This window comes from Rhododendron vialii, chromosome 8a (genome assembly GCF_030253575.1).
Source record: "Rhododendron vialii isolate Sample 1 chromosome 8a, ASM3025357v1".
Classification (NCBI taxonomy): domain Eukaryota; kingdom Viridiplantae; phylum Streptophyta; class Magnoliopsida; order Ericales; family Ericaceae; genus Rhododendron; species Rhododendron vialii.
Genome location: NC_080564.1, coordinates 31,704,317 through 31,725,887, shown reverse-complemented (window position 1 = coordinate 31,725,887; position 21,571 = coordinate 31,704,317). Strand labels below are relative to the sequence as shown.

At 39.0% G+C, this 21,571-nt stretch overlaps 3 protein-coding genes across 7 annotated transcripts; 2 read left to right on the top strand and 1 right to left on the bottom strand.

Annotated features, from left to right (window-relative positions):
- The first annotated feature begins 3,798 nt into the window (after positions 1 to 3,798).
- On the top strand, positions 3,799 to 8,549 carry LOC131335356 (uncharacterized). Of its 5 annotated transcripts, none has more exons than XR_009202499.1 (3): positions 3,839 to 4,263; positions 6,136 to 6,264; positions 7,919 to 8,549. XR_009202499.1 is itself a non-coding variant. In XM_058370684.1 (3 exons), exons 1-3 carry the CDS (start codon positions 4,041 to 4,043, stop codon positions 7,948 to 7,950), a joined length of 330 nt encoding a protein of 109 aa, XP_058226667.1. In that variant the 5' UTR covers positions 3,845 to 4,040; the 3' UTR covers positions 7,951 to 8,549. The 5 variants fall into 5 exon arrangements, 1 of the variants encoding a protein (XP_058226667.1); XM_058370684.1 differs by lacking the exon at positions 6,136 to 6,264 and adding an exon at positions 6,620 to 6,694 and having other exon boundaries at positions 3,845 to 4,263; XR_009202498.1 differs by lacking the exon at positions 6,136 to 6,264 and having other exon boundaries at positions 3,799 to 4,263; positions 8,055 to 8,549.
- Positions 8,550 to 9,840: 1,291 nt separating this feature from the next.
- Positions 9,841 to 12,599, bottom strand: LOC131298768 (uncharacterized). Its single transcript, XM_058324238.1, has 3 exons — positions 12,526 to 12,599; positions 10,784 to 11,231; positions 9,841 to 10,497 (listed from the first exon to the last, which is right to left on the bottom strand). The coding sequence occupies exons 1-3, from the start codon at positions 12,597 to 12,599 to the stop codon at positions 9,841 to 9,843; spliced, it is 1,179 nt and encodes a 392-aa protein (XP_058180221.1).
- LOC131335352 (nuclear pore complex protein NUP96) lies at positions 12,303 to 21,161 on the top strand. The gene is made up of 6 exons (XM_058370680.1): positions 12,303 to 12,472; positions 13,540 to 16,160; positions 16,865 to 16,988; positions 19,474 to 19,622; positions 20,198 to 20,295; positions 20,792 to 21,161. Exons 2-6 carry the CDS (start codon positions 13,590 to 13,592, stop codon positions 20,985 to 20,987), a joined length of 3,138 nt encoding a protein of 1,045 aa, XP_058226663.1. The 5' UTR covers positions 12,303 to 12,472; positions 13,540 to 13,589; the 3' UTR covers positions 20,988 to 21,161.
- The last annotated feature ends 410 nt before the right edge of the window (positions 21,162 to 21,571 follow it).

Genomic DNA, 21,571 nt, shown 5'->3' with positions numbered 1-21,571 from the left:
GAGGAGAATGAACATAAACCATTGGATTAAAGTAATCATCCATTGTAACAACTTGTCTTTTGTTAAGTATCGATGGACCATATACCTTTGCGTGTACTATAGAAAATTAAGTTAAATAAGACAATTAATTCCAATGCGGAAACACAGATATATGTATATTTTCGTTTACTTTCAACCCGATGAAGGCGAAGATGAAACTATGACTTAGAATCAAGATGCAATAAAATCAATACATTTGTTACCACCAACATATTGCAATAAATGAAATAACCAAATATAATTAATCAGTTTTTTCCCCTCAATCACTCAACCAATTAAACATTTAGCAATCTGAATACATTTCAAAAAATGACAGGGTCCACATACATAGAGAGAGAAAGCGGGGGGGGGGGGGGGGGGGGGGGGGGGGGGGGGGGAGACAAAGAGAGAGCTAAACGTATGTGTGTGAGAGAAAGCAGTTTTAGATTCAAAATTGGAATCCGTTTTGAAATTAACCTGTGAAGGAGAGAGAGACAGCTCTAGATCATAGTAATCATTTTTGACTGATAATTGTTAGGAAAATAAGAAAAATTCAAAAATAAGGAATCAAAATAAAAGTAGAAAACATTAATTTTAATTTTTCTTTCATCCTTCTTCCAAATATTCATTCTTTCCAAGTATATTTCTATTCTTATTATCCGTAAATCTCAATTATAGAAATAATATGTACAAATCTGATGGTCCAAAATATATAATTCAAAAACTGTTGCTCCATATTATATAGATTATTCAGTGCTTTTGGGGCTCAAGGTGGCCCAAGCCTCTCCTTACCATACTTTGTTGTGGGGTCCTCACACTTAATTTCGGGCCCCACATAAATATGTGGTTGAGGAAAGACCTAAGGCACCACGTGGCGTTGGTCCAAAGACATTAAATAAATTTTCCCAGAATATGGCTTGTATAGTGTGCTATATGCCGACATTTTGAACGTATGGATCCATAAGTTACAATTGCCGTATTAGTAGCGGCCCAGTACGATATGGTACGGAGTTGACAATATTGACTTGTTTAATGGAGAAAAAATAAAAATGCTCGTCACACATCTAAGTTTACATCCACTTTAACAATATCTCTCACAAGTGATGGTGGGACTCTCTAAATAATAGTGATCCTACCATCACTTAAAAAAGAGAGATGTAAAAATGAATATACGTTTGAATGTGTCCCTAGCATTGTGGGAACAAAAGCCATCTTAATTTACCTGTTCTCCACATCCTTTTTATGTTTCCTAGTTTTCTTCCTTTAATTGCAGTTGTTCTTTTTTTTTTTCGAGAACTCAAGTGTCTGAACTAACTTACGCACATCTCAACCAAATTAAATTGTAGTTGTTCGTTTACCTCATTGTGCAAGACACAAGCAGGACTCGTTATGACCTCAAGACAGGCACGACGTAGTGTTGTGCTCTCCGGATGGGCACATTACAGGACCTTTGGAATTTAGTATGAACATTTGTTTTATTCAGCTTGTCGAGTTTGTGTTCCTAAAATATGAGATTGATTGAACATAAGCATCCACATTGACAAACACGTACACATTCTTTTAAGTAAAAAAGAAGAAGAGAGGCTATGAATGCAATAAATAAATAAAAACTATACAAAAAGTAGTTCGTCCATATGTGTTGGGCAAATTTCACTGACCTCCCCTGAGGTTTCTGACACGAACAGAAACCTCCCCTGAGGTTTCTAAAATAACACTGCCATCCCCTCCTTTACCTGAAAATACCAAGGGACCCCCCTCTCCGTTAATTGGACGTTAAAAACGGATGGAAAAGATTATTTCTCTCTCCACCCACTACTAAAATTAAACTAAACTCCCAACCAAATAAAACCATGTCATTGTACTATAATTTTTACAATACCTATACTATCCTCACCAGACTCTTTACCCCTCTTATTTATAAAATATAAAATACAAATATCACTACACTTTGTACCCGTTTCACTTTGAAATTTTGTCCTTATTTAAAAGGATTCACATTTTTTAATCTTCTATCAAATTTTTGTGAATTATTAGTTCGTCTTGATAAGAGGAATTGAAAAAGTAAAAAATTACGATTTTTTTCAAATATTTTGAGAAATTCAATATTTTGGGTAAAAATAATAATTTTGTACTCTTTTAATTACTCTTGTTGAGATAAGCTAGTAATCCACAAAAATTTAACGCAAAACTTGCAAATACGAAAAAATTCAAATATGAACAAAAATCAAAAAGCCTAAAAATCCTACAAACAAACCCCGTAAAAATCAAAAAGTCTAAAAATCCCACCAACAAGCCCGTACCCTCCATTGCCAATAGTTTATTTTTTGGTTTTTACGGGATTTGTTTGTGAAATTTTTAGGCTTTTTAATTTTTGTTCATATTCGAATTTTTTTCATGCGGACTTGTTTGTGGGATTTTTAGGCTTTTTTATTTTTGTCCATATTTGAATTTTTTTTGTATTTACTAGTTTTGTGTTAATTTTTGTGGATCATTGGTTTGTCTCAACGAGAGGAATCAAAAGAATATAAAATTATTACTTTTATCCAAAATATTGAATTTCTCAAAATATTTGGTAAAAGTCTTAATTTTTTACTTTTTCAATTCCTCTTATCGAGACGAACAAATAATTCAAAAAAGTTTGATAGAAAATTAGCAAATGTGAAACCTTTTAAATAAGGACAAAATCTCAAAGTGAAACGGGTACAAAGTGTAGTGATTCTTGTATTTTATATTTTATAAATAAGAGGGGTAAAGAGTTTGGTGAGGGTAGTATAGGTATTGTAAAAAATATAGTACAATGACATCGGTTTTGTTTGGTTGGGAGTTTAGTTTAGTTTTAGTAGTGGGTGGAGAGAGAAATAATCTTTTCCATCCGTTTTTAACGTCCAATTAACGGAGAGGGGGGTCCCTTGGTATTTTCAGGTAAAGGAGGGGAGGGCAGTGTTATTTCAGAAACCTCAGGGGAGGTTTCTGTTCGTGTCAGAAACCTCAGGGGAGGTCAGTGAAATTTGCCCATATGTGTTTCAATACCTAATTGAATCTTTATTTTAAAGATGAACGACACACTCAGCGAACACGTTTGATGACGAGATTATTTATCAAAATGATTGGGGAAAATGAGATTAATGGCGGGGATAAATGGAATGTTCCTGAGATGATAGTCTAATAGATGGGACTGTACGTTGTACATGATTAGTTGTACCGTATGTATCCGATTGGGGTGGATAAAGTATGTTATACGGAGTGGAGATTAATTTTTATGATTGGATGAAGCAAGATATAATCCAAGGGTCTGGATTAGCATAAACCACCCTCACGCCTCAGCTGGTAGTTGATAGTCCCGTACATAGGGTATAACAAAAATCCCCCCTACAGTCCAGTCTTATCTTTAATCCTACGTGATAAACATGGGTCTAGCTAACCCTAAAAAACATGTGGCCTCTCGTACCGTGGGATTAGCTAACCATGAACCGTTGAATTACTCATGTTTGATTGTCGAATTATTTTTAAGAAAGATTAAAAATGAGAATTAAGAATTAAATTAGAGGAACACACGTGGGGTTGATGGGATAATAATTGATGACATTATACGAATGCCATAATGAGTTGTACGAGTTTTATCCAGTGAAGATCCTCCGTTGATCACCTCCATGAGCGGAGTGTTGCGTTCAATATCGGAGCTGAGCGGCCTTTCCTTTTTTGTTCTTGTTGCTTCTATTTTTTGTTCTTTTTTTGTTGTATTTGTTAATTTTTGGCTTTTGGACTGCACAATTTGTATCAATATAACTTGCGTTCCTTTCCCGTCTAAATAAGTAGCTTTGGCAATGCCGTTTTGGCATCCAAGGGGTGAACTTGCTCTTATCATCTACTCTACTTATAAGTGTTTCCCACACTTTTATCTTCCAAAAATACCCTTGCAAAACCTTGAAATAACTTATCAGCCCCTAATTAGCTTCCCGTTCTGAATCGTCTTCCGGAATGCACCGTTCCCCTTTCGCCTTCTGCGTCAATCGTCATCTTCCATGCGAGCATCGTTTTGCGAACGACACCCAAGTTCAAAACCAACCAACGTCCAATTCCCGCACCTCCAAACCAAAGAAGTGCATCCGACTGTCGCACCAAAGCCCATCAAGTCCACGGCTTCCCCATCCTCAGACGACCCTCTTGCGGCGGCCATAAAGTTCTTCGTCTGCTATTGCCCACCGCCCAGAATCCAATCGTGCCGCAGTTTCTACCATCTCACACGTAAGCGTTCCCTTAATGTGTAAATCTAATGCTTAGTTTTGGAATATGATCGTTTTAGTCATAACAAATAGTTTTTGCACTTAAGATGTTCGATAAATTGCTTCTATTAGAATCAACAAGTCAAACAACGGGTGGTGAAGTGCACAGTCACCAATCCCAAAAACAACTTACGGAATTTTAAAGGAGAAAGCATTTTCACCCTTCTGATGGAAGATATTTTACTTGGAAAATATTTAACTTCACTTTTATGCAACCAAACAACGGTAGATACGTAGAAATTACCCGAAAACATTTTACTCCAAAACAAATGGAGCCTAATTCTCTACAAATAGAATTCGGCAAATTATTTGGCGTTCTTTTTTTCCTATTAATGATATGTTTTCTAACATTATTGTTATATATGTCCATCACATTTATAAACTGTACGTGCCTGTTCATCACAATGGTGTTTGGAATTTGACCATGATTCAATTGTGCAAACCAATTTTTTATGTTCTTATTTGTTTCTCCCTATTTGAAGAAAAAGAGAATAGAAGCAAAAGAGTGATGATAAGATCTTCTAATGAGAATACATTTTATGTTATTCCCTGTTTGAGTGTAATGGCAACATTGCTAGGCACTCTTGGCTCCGCAAGGGGGGGGACTTGAGTCTCTGCACAACTCCAAATATTTTTGCATGTTATACTAATTTTTAGGTTAATTATGGAAAATTCTATGTGATTTTCCCCTGCAAGTTCCTTGAGGAAAACAATTCTTAAAATTTCCATGTGAGATGAAAATCCCTAAAATTTCAAGCTATTAATCACTTTTTAGGTTTCGTGTATAAAGCTAGACTGTGGCTACGCGCATACCCACAATAATCACTTCCTCAGACCTGGCATGTAGCATTATATACTTACAAAATGTATTTTTTGTTATCAAAATGAATATACATCGGATTTGGGCCCCTACTAGACACAAATCCTACGTCCGCCACTGGCTCTCAGTACTTGGTTGTTGAAGAAGGCATCGAGTTAGTGCGCATTGAAAGTTTTGGGATGTGGTTTGTCTAATGTGCGGCTTATGTGCCATTGTGAATGATCATCTGATCATGTCCATTGGCTGGCCTTGGTTCATAATTGAATATTGCCTCAAAGAAGCGAACGTGTGGTGGTGACAACTCTTCAAATAAACTACTATTGGGTAATGGAATTGTATTTGTGGTGAAAAATGTGAAGGTATGTATTGAAAATTTGCTAAAGTATATTCAAAAATGCAAGTGGAGTCTGAAAAGCAAAAGAAATTGACCTCTCTTCACCCTTTATTTGGAGGGTAACAGTCGACAGGAGCTCAATTCCAAAAAGGGAAAAAATTACTTGTGCGCACCAATTTTTGTTTAAAAAAACTTGTTACCCTTCAATTCAACGTGATGACCTGATTTGTTTTGTTCCAAATTCGAGTTTAGCTTTCCTTATTCCCCTCATACCCATTGTCAAGGAAACTTTTACTCGCTGTTTTCAAAAATAGTTTTTCCTATTTATGAATAAAACAGTCACGGTCTTTTTATTATATTGCATGCTATTTTTTTTAGAAGAAATGGTTGTTCATAATTGAAAGTAGAAGTATGTTTGAATTAGAATGTTGTGATAATTGCTTGTTTTCAGATATCAATATTTATATGTTAAGGGAGTTATATAAGTTGTCCTTGTGTTACTTATCAAAAAAATAAGTTGTCCTTGTGTCACAACTTACAACCTTTGGGTTTTGACGATGATATCCTTTAAAACTAGAGGCACAACTACTGTATGTGATGTTGGACCTTTGCCCTCTACAGTTGTTGATTAGATTTCTAACATCTTGTTTCGTTACATTTAATGAATTAATGCTCTAAAGTTCGAAGTGGAAGAAAGAGAAAGCTACCGACCATGTAGGTTATGCAAATAGCTCAAGAAAGGCGAGCACAGTACGACCCTTCCCAAATTCAGTACCATCAATGCCATTAACATATACACTGGTGGAGAGGTGATATCATTGCCTATTTGGCCATGTTCTTAAAAGCCTTTAACATATAGAGGAATTTGCACTTACACCGCCCGTACTGTTACTGATTTGAAGATACACTCCTTGTACTACAAATTGAAGTACTTACACCCCTTATAGGTAAGTGCAAATTACCCTAACATATACACTGGTGGAGAGGTGATATCATTGTCTACTGATGTTGTTGGGTCAACTCTTCAAATTATGTAGTACGTTTGTACTTGCATTTAGAACCCTTTAGCCTTTCCTTTTCCTGTCCAATGCTTGGTTTACTAAGAAAAGCAATGTAGTGTTTCCCTTCTCCATTGTTTGCTTCTCGCTTGTTTTGTTTTGTCAGAGATCCTGGGGATCAAGGTGGTTTCTAAACCTGGTATTTATTTGGGGGCGTCTTTAGATTTTTCGGGGAAAAAAGGTAATATGTTTAACTCAGCTCTTCAAAAGATCTCTGCTAAATTACAAGCCTGGAAGTCCCCATCTCTTTGGTTTGCGGGAAGGTGTGTTCTGGCTAACCTTTCTACTATCCCTCTTTACTTGTTATCTTCCTTTCGGGCTCCATCTTACCTTATTGATCAAATCCCTCGGATTATCTGAAATTTTGTGTGGAGAGGAGGTTCAGGGCATGGTTTTCATTGGAAGAAGGCGTCTGCTCTTTGTCTCCCAAAGAGTTTGGGGTTCAGAGACTTGAAGTTGTTTAATCAAGCTCTTCTTGCGAAAGCTACCTGGAGAATTGTCAAATTTCCTGAGTCGGTGTTCTCAAAAGTTATGCTTTCGAAATATTGTTATAAATCTCATTTTCTCTCTGTCAAACCAAAGTCCAATTGTTCATGGGATCTTGCAGGGAAGGGATCTTTTGTTGAAAGGGCTGAAATGGGAGGTGGGAGATGGATCTTTCTTCTGATCCATTTCAGGATCAATGGATTCCTTTGATTCCAAATCCTTATGAATCTGTGTCGCATGGCCTCATGGTGGTTTAGTCAATTCAAGGTCGCTGATTTAATTGATTGGGAGACCAGGTCTTGGTGTGTTCCCCTTCTGTCTCTTACGTTTCCTCCAGACGTAAAACATATTGTCACCATCCCTATTTTGGGGTGTCCTAAAGCTGATAATTTGGCGTGGGAATTGACCAAGGATGGGTCGTTTACAGTTAAATCAGCTTATTTTCTAGCCTTAAACACATCATCAATCTGCTTTCATGGGAGGGAGAGTTAATGAAGCTTTCTGGAAAAGATTTTGGGCTTCCAATATTCCTCCCAAGCAGGCTATGTTTATTTGGAAGTTGATTCATAGAATCATTCCAAAAAGTTCCAACCTGGAAAGGAGAGGCATGGATGTTGAGCCTCTTTGTTGTAGATGTAGCGGATCAAGAGAAACTGTTGAGCATTTTCTTCTGGAATGCCCGTTTTCCAAACGCATATGGAGGGCATCGAATCTCGGTTTTAATTTTGACATGGGGACTCCTGTGAGGGTGGAGGATTGGCTGGCTGAGTGGGTTAAGCAAGCTCCTTCTAGAAAAGCTTATCCTAGAATCCTTTGTGTTGCTTGGGCCTTATGGTTACATAGAAACAGGGTTCAATTTGATAATCATTTTGTGCATCCCACAGATGTTATGGATACTTATAAAGCCTTATTTGTTCAGGTGCTACAGAGTCAAACAAAAGTGCTCACTAAGGAAGATTTTCATATGATGCTTGAAACTGATGACGGGAGGGTTGGTGTGGGTGGTTGCAAGGCTAACATTAGTTTTTTTGTTCTAATGACTTGATAAATGTTAGTGATAGGAGAATAAAGCTATGAGTGGATGGAGCATGGCAGAAGGGGGATCTCATGGGAGCTGAGCAAGAGGTTGAGCGGCGAAGCGGGAAGCTGGCGGTGCTTTCTGCAAACATGGCAGAAGCTAAAGCTTGTTTGGAAGCTGTGACATGGTGCCTTGATCAAGCGATCAGGATCCTCATAAATGCCACTGTTCTCACGGATAGCTTGCTATTGGTGAGGTTTTTGCGCAAGGATTTGGTTCCAGACATTTCAGACATTTGGTTGTTATCTACTAAGTTTTCTTCCTTATCGGCTCTTACAAGTTAATCGTTCTGTAATCCAAACTGCTCATATAACTGGTAAAAGCCACCCTTAAAGGGGTTGGTTAGCATGTATCTGCTTTTATTAGTAATGATATGTGTTTCAAGGTTCTAAAAAAGAAGAAGATATACTTGATGAATAGCATTCCTGAGGTAAAGGAACAATGAGCCAAATTTTCAACTGCTGTTTGGTGAGATGGAAATGGCATTTGTGTTTCTTTTAGTTGGCTGAAGAAGATTTCGAGGTGAGATGAGAAGCTCATGATGGATATCAGCATTGGAATTAAGAATCATAAAATAGAGTACAGACAATAATGGTAATGGTAGAGTTGTTGGATTCCGAGCATGACTTCATATGGAAAGCTTCAACAATGCTAATGCTAATGCCGTTTCAAAAAAAAAAAAAACAATGCTAATGCTAATGCTGTTTTCGAAGGGCTGCTGGATTTGATATTAACGAGAATAGCTTTCTAGATAAAAGCAAGATTTGATATACCTGAAATTTCAGTCTATGTTTTTATCAAAGGTGCTTGGGTGTCATAAAAAATTTTTAAGGTCAGAACAAACAGTTCAGTTCGATGGCGTGCCCTACTATTTTATACGTTTAGTGTAACGATAGTGGTTGCTGTAGTTTCAAGGTCTTCTGCCAGTGACCTTCCTTTCGTTATCAATGCAAGCTGCGGTATCTTAAAATTAAGGCGGAGTTTGGAGAAAAGTATAAAGCATAAGTTGCCATTGATTCTAACGGGTACAAGGAAATGAAGGAAAGCAGTGGGCAACTCTTGCACAATTCAAAACGCTCTTGCAATGCCATCGGGTGTCGCCATGTAGATCGACAACCCTCGAAGTTCAGACATCTTTTGTTGAATCTTTTATGGGGGGGTCATAATTTTCATGCGTTTTGTGTTGTGATGTCGATCGATTAATTATTGATGGGTCTTTTGACAGAGCTTCCCAAGCCAGTCTTGCACATTTGATAATGCTCTTGGATATTTAACCGGTTTCATTTCAATGGGACCAGTCAACTATATTTAAACATCTATCTATAGGTGTTTTTCTACCTCAAAAACTATGTTGTTGGATACACTACATTACTACTACCTTTTTTTTCGAAAAGTCCCTGTATATATAGCTGGCTCCCACATCGGGAGTTTGGATTTGTGTGTGTGTGTTTAAAGGGTTCACTCTCCCTCTCCCTAGTCAGCAATTGCCTAAGTGAGTTTGGTAGGCGAAATTACCCTCTTGTCCTCCCTCAAAAAACATACCAACCATTTAAACAAAGAACGTGCATCTTTACTAGCCATAACAAAAACAACAGCAGCAGGCAACTCAACAGATTTCAATTACGATAAACTCAATTCCAGTCTCGACTCACTTCCGCGTCCTGTTAAATTAAATTCAACAACTAACCCAAGACAGCCATTTTCACAAGTCGATAATTATTAGGCATAAACCACCAATATCCAATACCAACAAACTCAACAATTCACTCACACTTCTGCTTCTTGTCCTTCTCTTCCTTCAAGCGCCGCAACACCGTGAGGCTCTCCCTCAAATCCGAGATCGAGAACAAAGGCCTGACAAACTTGGACTCCGTCTCCTTCTCCATGAGGCTCTGCCTCAAATCCGCGCCCTGTTGATTGTTGTTGTTGTTGGTAGGATTGTTGTTGTTGTACGTAGGGTTGTTCATTCGGAGCTGACATAAGCTCTCGCGGAGGCCCTCGAACGAGGGCTTACTGCCTTTGTTACTCGCTTCGATGGTAGTGGTGGTGGTGTTGCTGTTGATAGGGTTGTTCATTTGGAGGCCCTCGTTCGGCTTACTGCCTTCGTTACTCGCTTCCATTGTGGTGGTGGTGATGGGGTTGTTCATTTGGAGCTGACGTAAGCTCCTGTGGAGGTCCTCGAACGAGGGCTTACTGCCTTCTTTACTCGCTTCGGTGGTGGTGGTAGTAGTAGTAGTGGTGGTGGTGGTAGGGTTGTTCATTTGGAGCTGACGTAAGCTCTCGTGGAGGCCCTCGAACGAGGGCTTACTGCCTTCGTTACTCGCTTCGGTGGTGGTGGTAGGGTTGTTCATTTGGAGGAACGAGGACTTGCTGCCTTCGTTACTCGCTTCGGTGGTGGTGGTGGGGTTGTTCATTGGGAGCTGATGTAAGACGTAAGCTCTCGTGGAGGCCCTTGAACGAGGGCTTGCTGCCTTCGTTACTCGCTTCGGTGGTGGTGGTGGGGTTGTTCATTTGGAGCTGACGTAAGCTCTCGCGGAGGCCCTCGAACGAGGGCGTACTGCCTTCTTTACTCGCTTCGGTGGTGGTGGTGGTGGTGGTGGTGGTAGTAGTAGTAGTGGTGGTGGTGGTGGTAGGGTTGTTCATTTGGAGCTGACGTAAGCTCTCGTGGAGGCCCTCGAACGAGGGCTTACTGCCTTCGTTACTCGCATCGGTGGTGGTGGTAGGGTTGTTCATTTGGAGCTGACGTAAGCTCTCGTGGAGACCCTCGAACGAGGGCTTGCTGCCTTCGTTACTCGCTTCGGTGGTGGTGGTGGGGTTGTTCATTGGGAGCTGACGTAAGCTCTCGCGGAGGCCCTCGAACGAGGGCTTACTGTCTTTGTTACTCGCTTCGGTGGTGGTGGTGATGTTGTTGGTAGAGTTGTTCATTCGGAGGTAACGTAAGCTCTCGCGGACGCCCTCCAACCAGGGTGGAGATTGTGGTGGCAGTGGTGGTAGGGTATTTTGGTCATCGGCGTTGGTGAAGTCTGCGGGGTTTGATGATGAGAAGAAACGGAGGAAGGTAGGGTTTGCGATTGGTCTGCGTTTAGGTCTGAGTTGGAGGGATATGGCTGTCGCGTCGCCGCCATAGGCGAGGTCTGGAGTGAGGTTGGAAACCCTAGAGGTTTATTTTCGGAGAGAAGATGACTGAATTGACGTCGTGGTGGAAAGAGTTTCTGTAGGGGTTGAGTGAATCGTTTTGAAACGGATTCGATCCGGTTTCTTCGACCTTCGTAAATTGTTACCGAAGGTTGCGGTTGTGTTTAGTTCACATTTTAGTTTAATTTTTTAATTATTATTTAATTTTTTTTAATTATTATTATTTTTTAATTATTATTTTCTTATTTTTTTCTATCTCTCTCCAATCATTACCCATATCTTTAATCATTACTTTATTTCTCTCTCCACTCACTAACAAAATTAAACTAAACTAAATTCTCAACCAAACAAACGTTTTTTTACCATTATAACTTACATGTAAATTTTGCAACTTATTTCGGTATTATTTCTAGAAATAAATTAAGTTTAGAAGAACTCAGCTTAAGTACTAACATCTTGTCAAAAAAAAAAAAGCTTAAGTACTAACATAACATGCAAGCGAGTGTGGGTGAGAGCGCAAAAGCATCTTTCAAAAAACTTTCGAAACAATAATTTATGAGTGTGAGGATACAGAGCGTGAGCGCGGAGAAAGAGTAATGAGTATGAGAGTGAATGACATTTTGAAGGATTATCATATTGTGTTCGTTTTGGATTTTGAGGAAATTTGTTTGGGTTGATAAGTGGAGAGAAAGATAAAAAAAAATAAGAGTAATAATTAGAGAAAAAAATTTACTAAGGCCATGAGCAGAGAAAAAAGTTGAGGTCTAGAGATGCGAAACGAACATGACCAACCCAAGGGTACTAGGGTACTTAAAACCCTAGTATACTCTAAAACTCTAATGTGATATTTTCATTAATGATAAATATATTTTCATAAAAATGGACCTAGTGGTAATCAAATATTTTATCTCTCCTTAATGAGAATTAAATTTCATTTTTCTGTATTTAGGGGTAAAAATCTCAAAAAATAAACGAAATCTTTATAGACAAATTAAAAATAAAAAAGAGAGAAGAAAAAAAGACATATGGTGGGCTCCTGAAACTTATGGAGAGGATACGAAATACGCGGTCGTTTTATTGTCAGAAGAATAGCAAAAGCCCTAGGTGGTTCTTCTTCTTCCCCTTCACTCTGCTCATAGAGTCATAGCTCTCTCGCGATCTCTCTCTCTCTCTCTCTCTCTCTCTCACACACCCAAATCCCCGAAATTTCACTGCGCGCAGCACCAGCAGCTCCCCCGCCCTTCAACCTCCACCACTCAGGTACATCTTCTCTCTCTCTCTCTCTCTCTCTCTCTCTCTCTCTCTCATCTGACGTTCCTTCTTGGGTTGCATTTGTATTTGATTCAGTCACGTACACTGACCGATAGGAATTGTCTGAAATCTGCATAGCGAATTTGACAGGTATTTTTATCTCAGCAAAACAGGAATAGGGCACTGTTTCAGTGGTATTTTGAGAGCAGACACTTGTGTATATTGCCAAAGATTAGGTCTGTCTCCAGTCCTCCCGGCCATACCTCCAATGATTGGGGATTACATGGGTTCTGTTGTTGTTATCTCACATCATCAATAGGTATTGTCAAATGTACATATGAAGTGAAAATAGGCATTGGTAGGTAAAATAACTTCTTTTTTTTTTGATAAACACGATGAAGATATCTGTACATAGGTATGATATGGTATCTGTCTAAGAAAAACTTGGTAATTGATGAAATGGAACTTCATAACCGATACGCAGTAACAATTTGAGGATATTTTAGGTTTAATCAGGGCCAGAGCCTTAAGGGGGGTGGGGTGGCATGTGCCACCCCGGGCATAACCTCGCACCAAAATCATAGTTTTGCTTTACAAACTCCCACCAAATTTTAATAGTTATTGTTTGACTATTGTTGGTGGATGATTAACCTACAAAAACCTGTATTTTTTTTTGGGGTATTGTGTATGCTTAATATTAGAACACGTGTAAATGTTTGGTAATACTGCCTCTGTCCCATAAAGTCCCCAGTTGGCAAAATGAGAACTTTAAAAAATGCATTTTGGTTCATAAATTTCAAATTTTGTTTTGCAAAGTTGTAGCAATCAATGTGTTTCTTAATATTTGAAAAAGTTTGAATTCGTTTGAATAAAAAAAATGTTCTTTTTAAGTTCTCAGTTTGCGAATCGGACATTCTTTTTGAGATGCAGATGTTTATCTTTTTCGGGTGCCACCTCCATGTTCAATTCCTGGCTCTACCACTGGGTTTAATGGTGTTATGTTTGTGGAATTTCGGTTTAGGATATCTGTTCTTTTGCATTCTCAATGAAAAGACCTCTTCTTTCCGTCTTCACAGGAAACTTCAGCAAACTCATAGTGGCTTGAGGGACCACAGCCAACTTGGTTATGGAAGTGGTTGTGGGAGCTTCTGACTCCCCAATCCTTTTTGAATCACAAAACAAGAAACGGAGGATTTCTCTGGATAGTATAGATTCTTCTTTGTCATGCGAGGTTTTGAGTGAGATCAATGCTTCATTGCCCACTTTGCAGTCTTCTGATTATTTTATAGAACCTTGTTTAAGTGAGTTGGCCACTAGGGAGCTCATTCATCCAGGATATTGCAGTCGGGTTAAAGATCTAAAAGTTGGAAGGCTTGGATATGGATATGTGAAGTTTACCGGGGAGACTGATGTTAGGTCATTGAATTTGAATGAAATTATCAAGTTCAGTCGCCACGAGGTAGTTGTATATGAGGATGAAAGCACGAAGCCTGAGGTTGGTCAGGGCCTCAACAAGGCAGCTGAAGTAACTTTGACGTTGCAAATTAGATCATCAATGGATTACGGGGAGGAGCGATATAGAGAAGTAGCAAGGAAATTGAGGCTCAGCACAGAGAGACAGGGAGCATGCTTTATTTCATTTGAACCATCAAACAGAGAATGGAAATTCTTGGTTCACCATTTTAGCAGATTTGGTTTGTCTGGGGACGAAGAAGAAGATATGATAGTGGATGATGCAACTGCAGAAGGACAAGGTCTTGAGGAGATGCGTGGTGGCGAGGTTTCTGATATTGATGAAGAACCCGCTACGTCAGATTCAACTCCTCTGTCACATTCTCTTCCTTCTCATCTTGGGCTTGATCCTGTCAGGATGAAAGAAATGCGAATGCTGATGTTTCCTTCAGAGGAAGAGGAGGTTGAGGATTTACATGGGAGGTTTTCACATCAGAAGGTGGCGTTCAGTAAGGACAACTTAAGGTCACCTTTACAGGATTCTGCTTCAAAGATGATATATAGGTCTAGTCCCACGGTGGTGCGAAAAACCCCACTAGCTTTGCTCGAGTACAAACCTGGTAACTATGAGTCCAGTTCTCCTGGAACCATTTTATTGGCCCAACAAAAGAAAGGCATGCCTCTGAAGACAACAAAAAGAGAAGGTTTTAGACTGGACCTAGAGCACGAAACACCAGTTACTGGAAGCCATTCTCGTAACATTGTTGATGCAGCATTGTTCATGGGGAGGTCGTTTCGGGTGGGTTGGGGTCCTAATGGTATGCTAGTTCACACTGGTGCGCCAGTAGGTAGCAGTGATCCTCAGAGGGTATTATCATCTGTTATCAATGTGGAAAAGGTTGCAATTGACAAAGTGGTCAGAGATGAAAATAACAAAGTAGGAAAAGAACTTACTGAATTTTGTTTTGATTCTCCATTGAATCTTCACAAGGAGATAAATCACGAATCAAAAGAAGTGAAAGTTGGCTCCTTCAAAATAAAGCTTCTTAAACTTGTTTCTAACCGGTTGATGCTTCCTGAGATTTGCCGGAGCTATATAGGAATTATTGAAAAGCAGCTGGAAGTTCCTGGATTATCCTCGTCAGCCCGTGTAGTTTTGATGCACCAAGTAATGGTTTGGGAATTAATAAAGGTACTTTTTTCGGATAGGGAAATGAGTGGGCAGTTGAATTTGGTGGGAGCTGATAACGAGGAAGACATGATGAATGATAGGAAGGAAGAGTCTCCAGAAGTCGACTCCGAAGCACTTCCCTTAATTCGTAGAGCAGAGTTCAGTTATTGGTTGCAAGAGTGTGTTTGCCACCGTGTGCAAGAAGAAGTAAGCTCTTTGAATGAGTCAAATGACTTAGAACACATATTCTTACTTCTAACAGGGCGTCAGCTAGACCCGGCTGTGGAACTAGCCGCTTCTAGAGGCGATGTGAGACTGGCTTGTCTGTTAAGCCAGGCTGGCGGGTCCACCGTAAATCGTCACGACATGGCTCGGCAGCTTGAGCTTTGGAGAATCAATGGTCTTGATTTCAATTTTATTGAAAAGGACAGGATAAGGCTTTATGAGTTGCTTGCTGGTAATATTGAAGGGGCTTTGCAAGACATACAAGTAGACTGGAAAAGGTTCCTGGGGTTGCTGATGTGGCATCAGCTCCAACCCGACACTTCATTGCACATTGTTTTTCACACTTATCAGCAACTTCTTGAAGATGGAAGAGCTCCATATCCAGTACCAGTTTACATCGATGAAGGACCTCTAGAAGAGGCTGCAAACATTGATACTGGTGAACACCTTGACCTCGCGTATTATCTCATGCTGCTTCATGCTAGTGAAAAGGGCAAATTTGGTGCTCTGAAGACAATGTTCAGTGCTTATGCTTCAACCTACGATCCGCTTGACTATCATATGATCTGGCATCAGTGTGCAGTTTTAGAAGCAGTTGGCGCTTTCAGCTCTAATGATCTTCATGTTCTTGACATGGGACTTGTTTCCCAGCTTCTCTGTATGGGGCAATGTCACTGGGCTATCTACGTGGTGCTTCATATGCATCATCGTGATGATTTTCCATATCTCCATGCTAATCTAATTAGAGAAATCTTGTTCCAATACTGCGAAGCTTGGTGTACTCAGGAACTACAGTGCCAGTTTATTGAGGATTTGGGTGTTCCTGCAGCATGGTTGCATGAGGCTATGGTAAGTTAGTGGCCTTTCCTGTGAGTTGCTATAGATTGCTGTCCTACCAGTTTGTACTGTGTGCTTCCAAAATAGTGGGGTCTGTTTTACAAAAAAAAGTTTGTTGTACTCTACCGTTTTACTATTTGGCACGTTGATTCTAGATCATGGTACACCTTCAAACCATAACAGTAAACGCATCAATCAAAAATAGTTGCGAAAATTTTCTTATGTATGTGCTTAAAATTGTGATAAGGAGAAAAAAACGAATGTATGATGCTAAAAATCTTGAAAGCGTGGCATTGCAAAGACAAAATACAACACTAATTTTTATGATGCTTCTATGAATGTAAATTTTAGTGCTTCTAGAATTTTTTTTACATATCTATTTTATTGGTTTTAATGACTTGTGAGAAGTAAGTTCTGTTACGCTAATACATGAAAGCCTAGTGCCACCGCGTCGCTAAATATAGGGCATGTGATGTATGTTTCCTTTTGTGTTCCTCCTACTGGAATGGTCCATGTCCTGTTAACATTGAATGGGGACTACCATTTACTTATTTTGTGTGAACTTGCCATTACAAATTGCTTTTAAGGAAGCAGTTGTTATAAATGTGTCAATGGATTGCTTTTGTGCTTGGCTTTAGTTTGTCAATGTGATTTTTGTGAAAGTGAAATTCTGATAACCTATTTGCGCTGACTTGTTTTCTTATATACAAATGTAGGCAGTGTATTTCCATTACTATGGTGAAATTTCAAAGGCCCTTGAACACTTTCTTGCATGTGAAAATTGGCAAAAGGCGCACTCAATTTTCGTAACTTCAGTTGCTCATTCCTTGTTCTTGTCAGGTAAAATTTCTAACTTATCACTTAAGCATGTGATATTCATGTCCATATCCCCATTAGAGCTACAGTTTGTTGACTTGTCCCTATTTTCTTATGTACTCTCAAGATACAAGAGAACTTCTGCAGAACAATGTATTTAGATTCTCGTAGTTGAAAGATGGTATTGTCGAGACATGTTTCTGTAAATGAGACTTTTGAGACCCATGCTAGAGCATTCTTAGTTTCTTTATCTTCATATAAGCTCAAGGTCCTATGACTCCTATCCTTTACTTCTTTTGCTTGTTTTATGCATTTAAATTTTTTAATTATTCTGTACTTGTTTTGGAGCTTTGCTTTTCCTTTGATAGCACACTTCGTTTGTTTCATGCAAGAGATGAAGGTTACGGGCTTCCCACATATCTAAACTTCAAAGTGCCAATTTAATTTTACATAGTGAATTTTTTTTTGTTAATAAAATGCGTTATGAATGCAAAGAGTGTCATTTGGGTTGACTAAACTTCACAGTGCCAATTTAATTTTGCAGAGTGCAAACTTTTTTTGTTAATAAATTGTATTTTAAAGGCAAAGAGTGTCATTTGGGTTAATATTAAAGTATGCATCCTGTTTTATTATCATTTTTACGCGTCTTTCTTCCCTGCTTGAGATCTGATAGTAAAAGGTTGAAACCATGTACTAGAGTTTTCAGAAACTGCAGTTTAAGGAGACAGATTCGGGAAAATTTTTGGAACACCCTGTGTCATGCATCTTTGTTGTTTCAAATTTTACTTATTTGAGACCCGGAAACCGTTCTATACTAGTATATACTTACAAACTATGTTATTTCCAAGGGTCCAGATTTGCCAGACCACGACTTTTTTAAGCAGGTTGATGGCTGTGGAAGAGAAAGACAAAACTGTTTTGGATCTGTTAGGAAATGCAACTTCTATATTTGCAAAATGTGTACTCTACTGGGGTTATGTCCGCTAAATGTGTACTCTCCTGGGTTGAGTGCCCGACAACAATTATCGTTTTGGTGCTGATAATCCTATTCTCCTGGGTCAAAGTAACTATGCTCTGACTTCGTTGGTAAATAATAACATTACTCGTCTTTTTTTCACCTTGGATTGTTCTAGATTTGGTTGATGGTGGAACATAGTCTTCCCCTGACTGTACTTTCGGTGTTGTCGATGTTTTTACCTTCCCTTGTATTTGGTCAGGTTAGTGGCAGAACTTGATAATTTGGCCTAGTCCACTCATATTATGGCGGTTAGTAGGTTATGGACAGTGCAAACAAACCTAGTCTGATGGCGACTCTGACATCATATTAAAATATAGAGGTGTTTGACAAAATATATTTTTATTACTGATTGATAGGTGATAACTTAAAATAGACAAAACCGGGGAAATTTCAAAATAACCCTTGAACGTTAACACCAATGTCTGATAAACCCCCAAACTTCTCAAAATTTCACTTAGATGCCTAAACATGTTAAGGATTCTTAATCACACCCCTTCTGTCAAATTGGAGACGGAAATCGCTGACATCTCCTAGCCCTCGACTTCTGTTACCTTTTTTTGACGTTCAAACTTAATTATTTTGATAAACAAATCTAGCATATACATCTATATTATAAGACAGAGCGGTTTCTGTTGAAAATGTCTAGACATATAAAAGAAAGCAACATCTACAATCGTTAGATCATTTCATGTTAATTTTATAGCCATCAGATCATTTCTTTTTTACTCCTAAAAGATACAGAGAAATTTTTCCTAATAAATCTATCCCTCCGTCCTAACTTTTTAGGCAATGTATCCCTATCTAAAATAATGCTACCTTACATGATCAAATAGAAAAATATCTCAAAATGTAAGTGACGCTTAGTGAAGATTGCAACCCGTAGAGCAGTCGCGTTGTACGGACAATTTATTTAGGCTGACACTATGATACACTTTAACGGGACCCGGAAATCCTGTAGTGCAGGGTGCACTACAGGGCATGTAGTGCATATCACAACCGTGGATGAGTGTTTTCAACGATCCGGATTATAATGAAACTTTTCCCGGTCGGAATTACTCTTCCCTGGAAAAGTTTCATTTGTATCCGAATCGTTAAAAACACTCACGGATGGCTGAAATTTGCCCTACAGGGATCCGCCCTGCAGGATTCCCGGGTCCACTCTAACGTGCCTTTAGGCACAGGCCCGCTAGTCATACCATAAGCCTCACCACACCCAACTTCACCCTCCACCCATTACCCTTCTCTCTCTGCGCGTGCGCTCTCAAACCACACACCCAAACCCATTCTTCATCCATCTTATGAGACATTGGTGTGAAAGTTCAGGGTTTATTTTGAAATTCTCTTGACAAGACCTAATAGCCCAAAGACTTTACTTCTTTTGTGAAAAATGTAAGTACCAATAAACATAATTTCTACTTCCGTAGCATAGAGTGTTGTTTGCCTCCTGAACTTATGACGATCATGGTCATCAAAATTGTTGTTATTTTGCAGCCAAACACTCAGAGATTTGGAGGCTTGCAACTTCCATGGAGGACCACAAGTCAGAAATTGAAGATTGGGACTTGGGAGCTGGAATATATATTTCATTCTACGTGTTGAGAAGTTCCTTACAAGAAGATAATGATACCATGAGTGAAATGGTACGAAAATCCATCTCAATGTGTCATGTTGCCCTTTTTCAGCTATATTTAGATTATTTGCTTCAATATTCTGTTTGGGACCTTTGGCATGTATCTGCTGCCTTTCCATTTTGGAGGCCCTCCTAGCTTTGCTAGTTGATTCTTATGTGCTTTGTTTGGATCTGAAATGTCTGGAGTGAAACAGAAACATAAAGTTTGAGGAAAAAGGAAGTGAAAAGAATCTAAATTTTTCCTTTGGTTTTGTTGGTTAGGAAATGAGAGGAACAGAATAATTTTGGCAAAAAAAAATCTTTCTTTTTTTCAAAAACCCATAAAAGAATATGCTTCAATAATTGCAGCTCTGTTTCATGTTCCTTTCCCGTCATGAATCCAAGATCCGGTCACAGTAATAATGCTATGAGAAGTTAAGGAAAGTGGATGCTGAGAGGAAATACCTGGTTTCATAAATTAGTTTTCAAGTTATTTATGTGCCATGAATAAATATTATTCTTCCCTTTCATAGTGAGAATCATTAAGCATCCTTTTCCAACTTCCTTCCTAGTTATGTCTGATAAACGATGCATTATTCCTTGCAGGATACCCTTGAGAGCAAAAATGATGCTTGTAGAGACTTCTTTGGTCGGCTGAGTGAGTCTTTGGCCGTTTGGGGTAGCAGATTTCCTGTTGATGCAAGGTATGAATCTCTTCCCTCAATTCGTGAGAACACAAACGCTGCTATATTCGGACTTGCTGTATGCTTGGGGATTCCCTGGTTAATGTTATTGTTGCTGCTGCCGTATGCCTGAAATGTTCAGCTCTGATAAAAACTGGACTTGCTTCTCTGACCTATTATGACTCTTTTATTTGGTGTTTATTACCATCAAACTGCCACTTGCTGTTTTTATTATTCATGGTTATCATTAAATTACAGTAGACACCTCAAGCACAATGTGTACAAAATACTGATCCTCGATCTTCATATACTCCAAGGCTCACACATTTTTCGAAGTTTTCATTGTGATCCGCAATTTGGTTCCAATTACTTGATATGAGAGCAATTTAGAGACTACTTTTCATAGTTGTAACAATCCTGAGATTCTCCATTTCTATTTTGGATAGTGGTGCGAGGTTTGTCACTTTGTCCACTTTTTCTGGTTTCAATTAACTAGCTGCTCAAAATTCTGTCTCAGAGTGGCATACTCGAAGATGGCTGAGGAGATCAGCAACTTGCTTTTATCGGACAGTGGTGAGGGTTCGACTCGTGGGGTCCAGCTAAGCTGCTTCGATAGCGTCTTTAGTGCACCCATCCCTGAAGACCTTCGATCGTGCCATTTACAAGACGCAGTATCGTTGTTTACGTGTTATCTTTCTGAGGCTGCCTCATAGTGTTTTTGTTTACTCCTCGTAATTGTGGAAAACTTCTGTTTCGTGGTTTGTCTCAAAGCAAAATCCCGAGTGTGGCTCAGAGTTGGACTTGTACATTAACGCTCAGCGTTGTGTATCGGTATTTATCCGTTCATTTTTCAAGCTAATTTTATTTCTGAGTATGGGTTCATTTTCCCCACAGTAGCAGTATGTTACAGGGCGTTGTTCATATTCTATAATAGGAATTGATTATGGCACTCCACTTGTTGGCGTGCCGGCAGTAATTTTTGGAGCGTCAAAATCAATATCCATTTATTTATCCCTTCACATCTTCAATCCATGCAAATCAATGTGATTTTGTTTTTATCTATCAAAGAATCCAAAACGATCTGGTCGTTTGTAGCACAACTATCTATCAAATGTGACACATATATCTTAACGCTGCCTATTTTCAAATCGTGTCGTGCTCGGTTTGAAACTAATATTAACCCCTTCAGTTTAAAATTCGCAAAAATACAGAAAAGTATACATGTAACAATGTTATACGTGAACAACACCTTAATCCGTAAGAAATATGAACACGTTTTTCAATACAATCGTAGCCT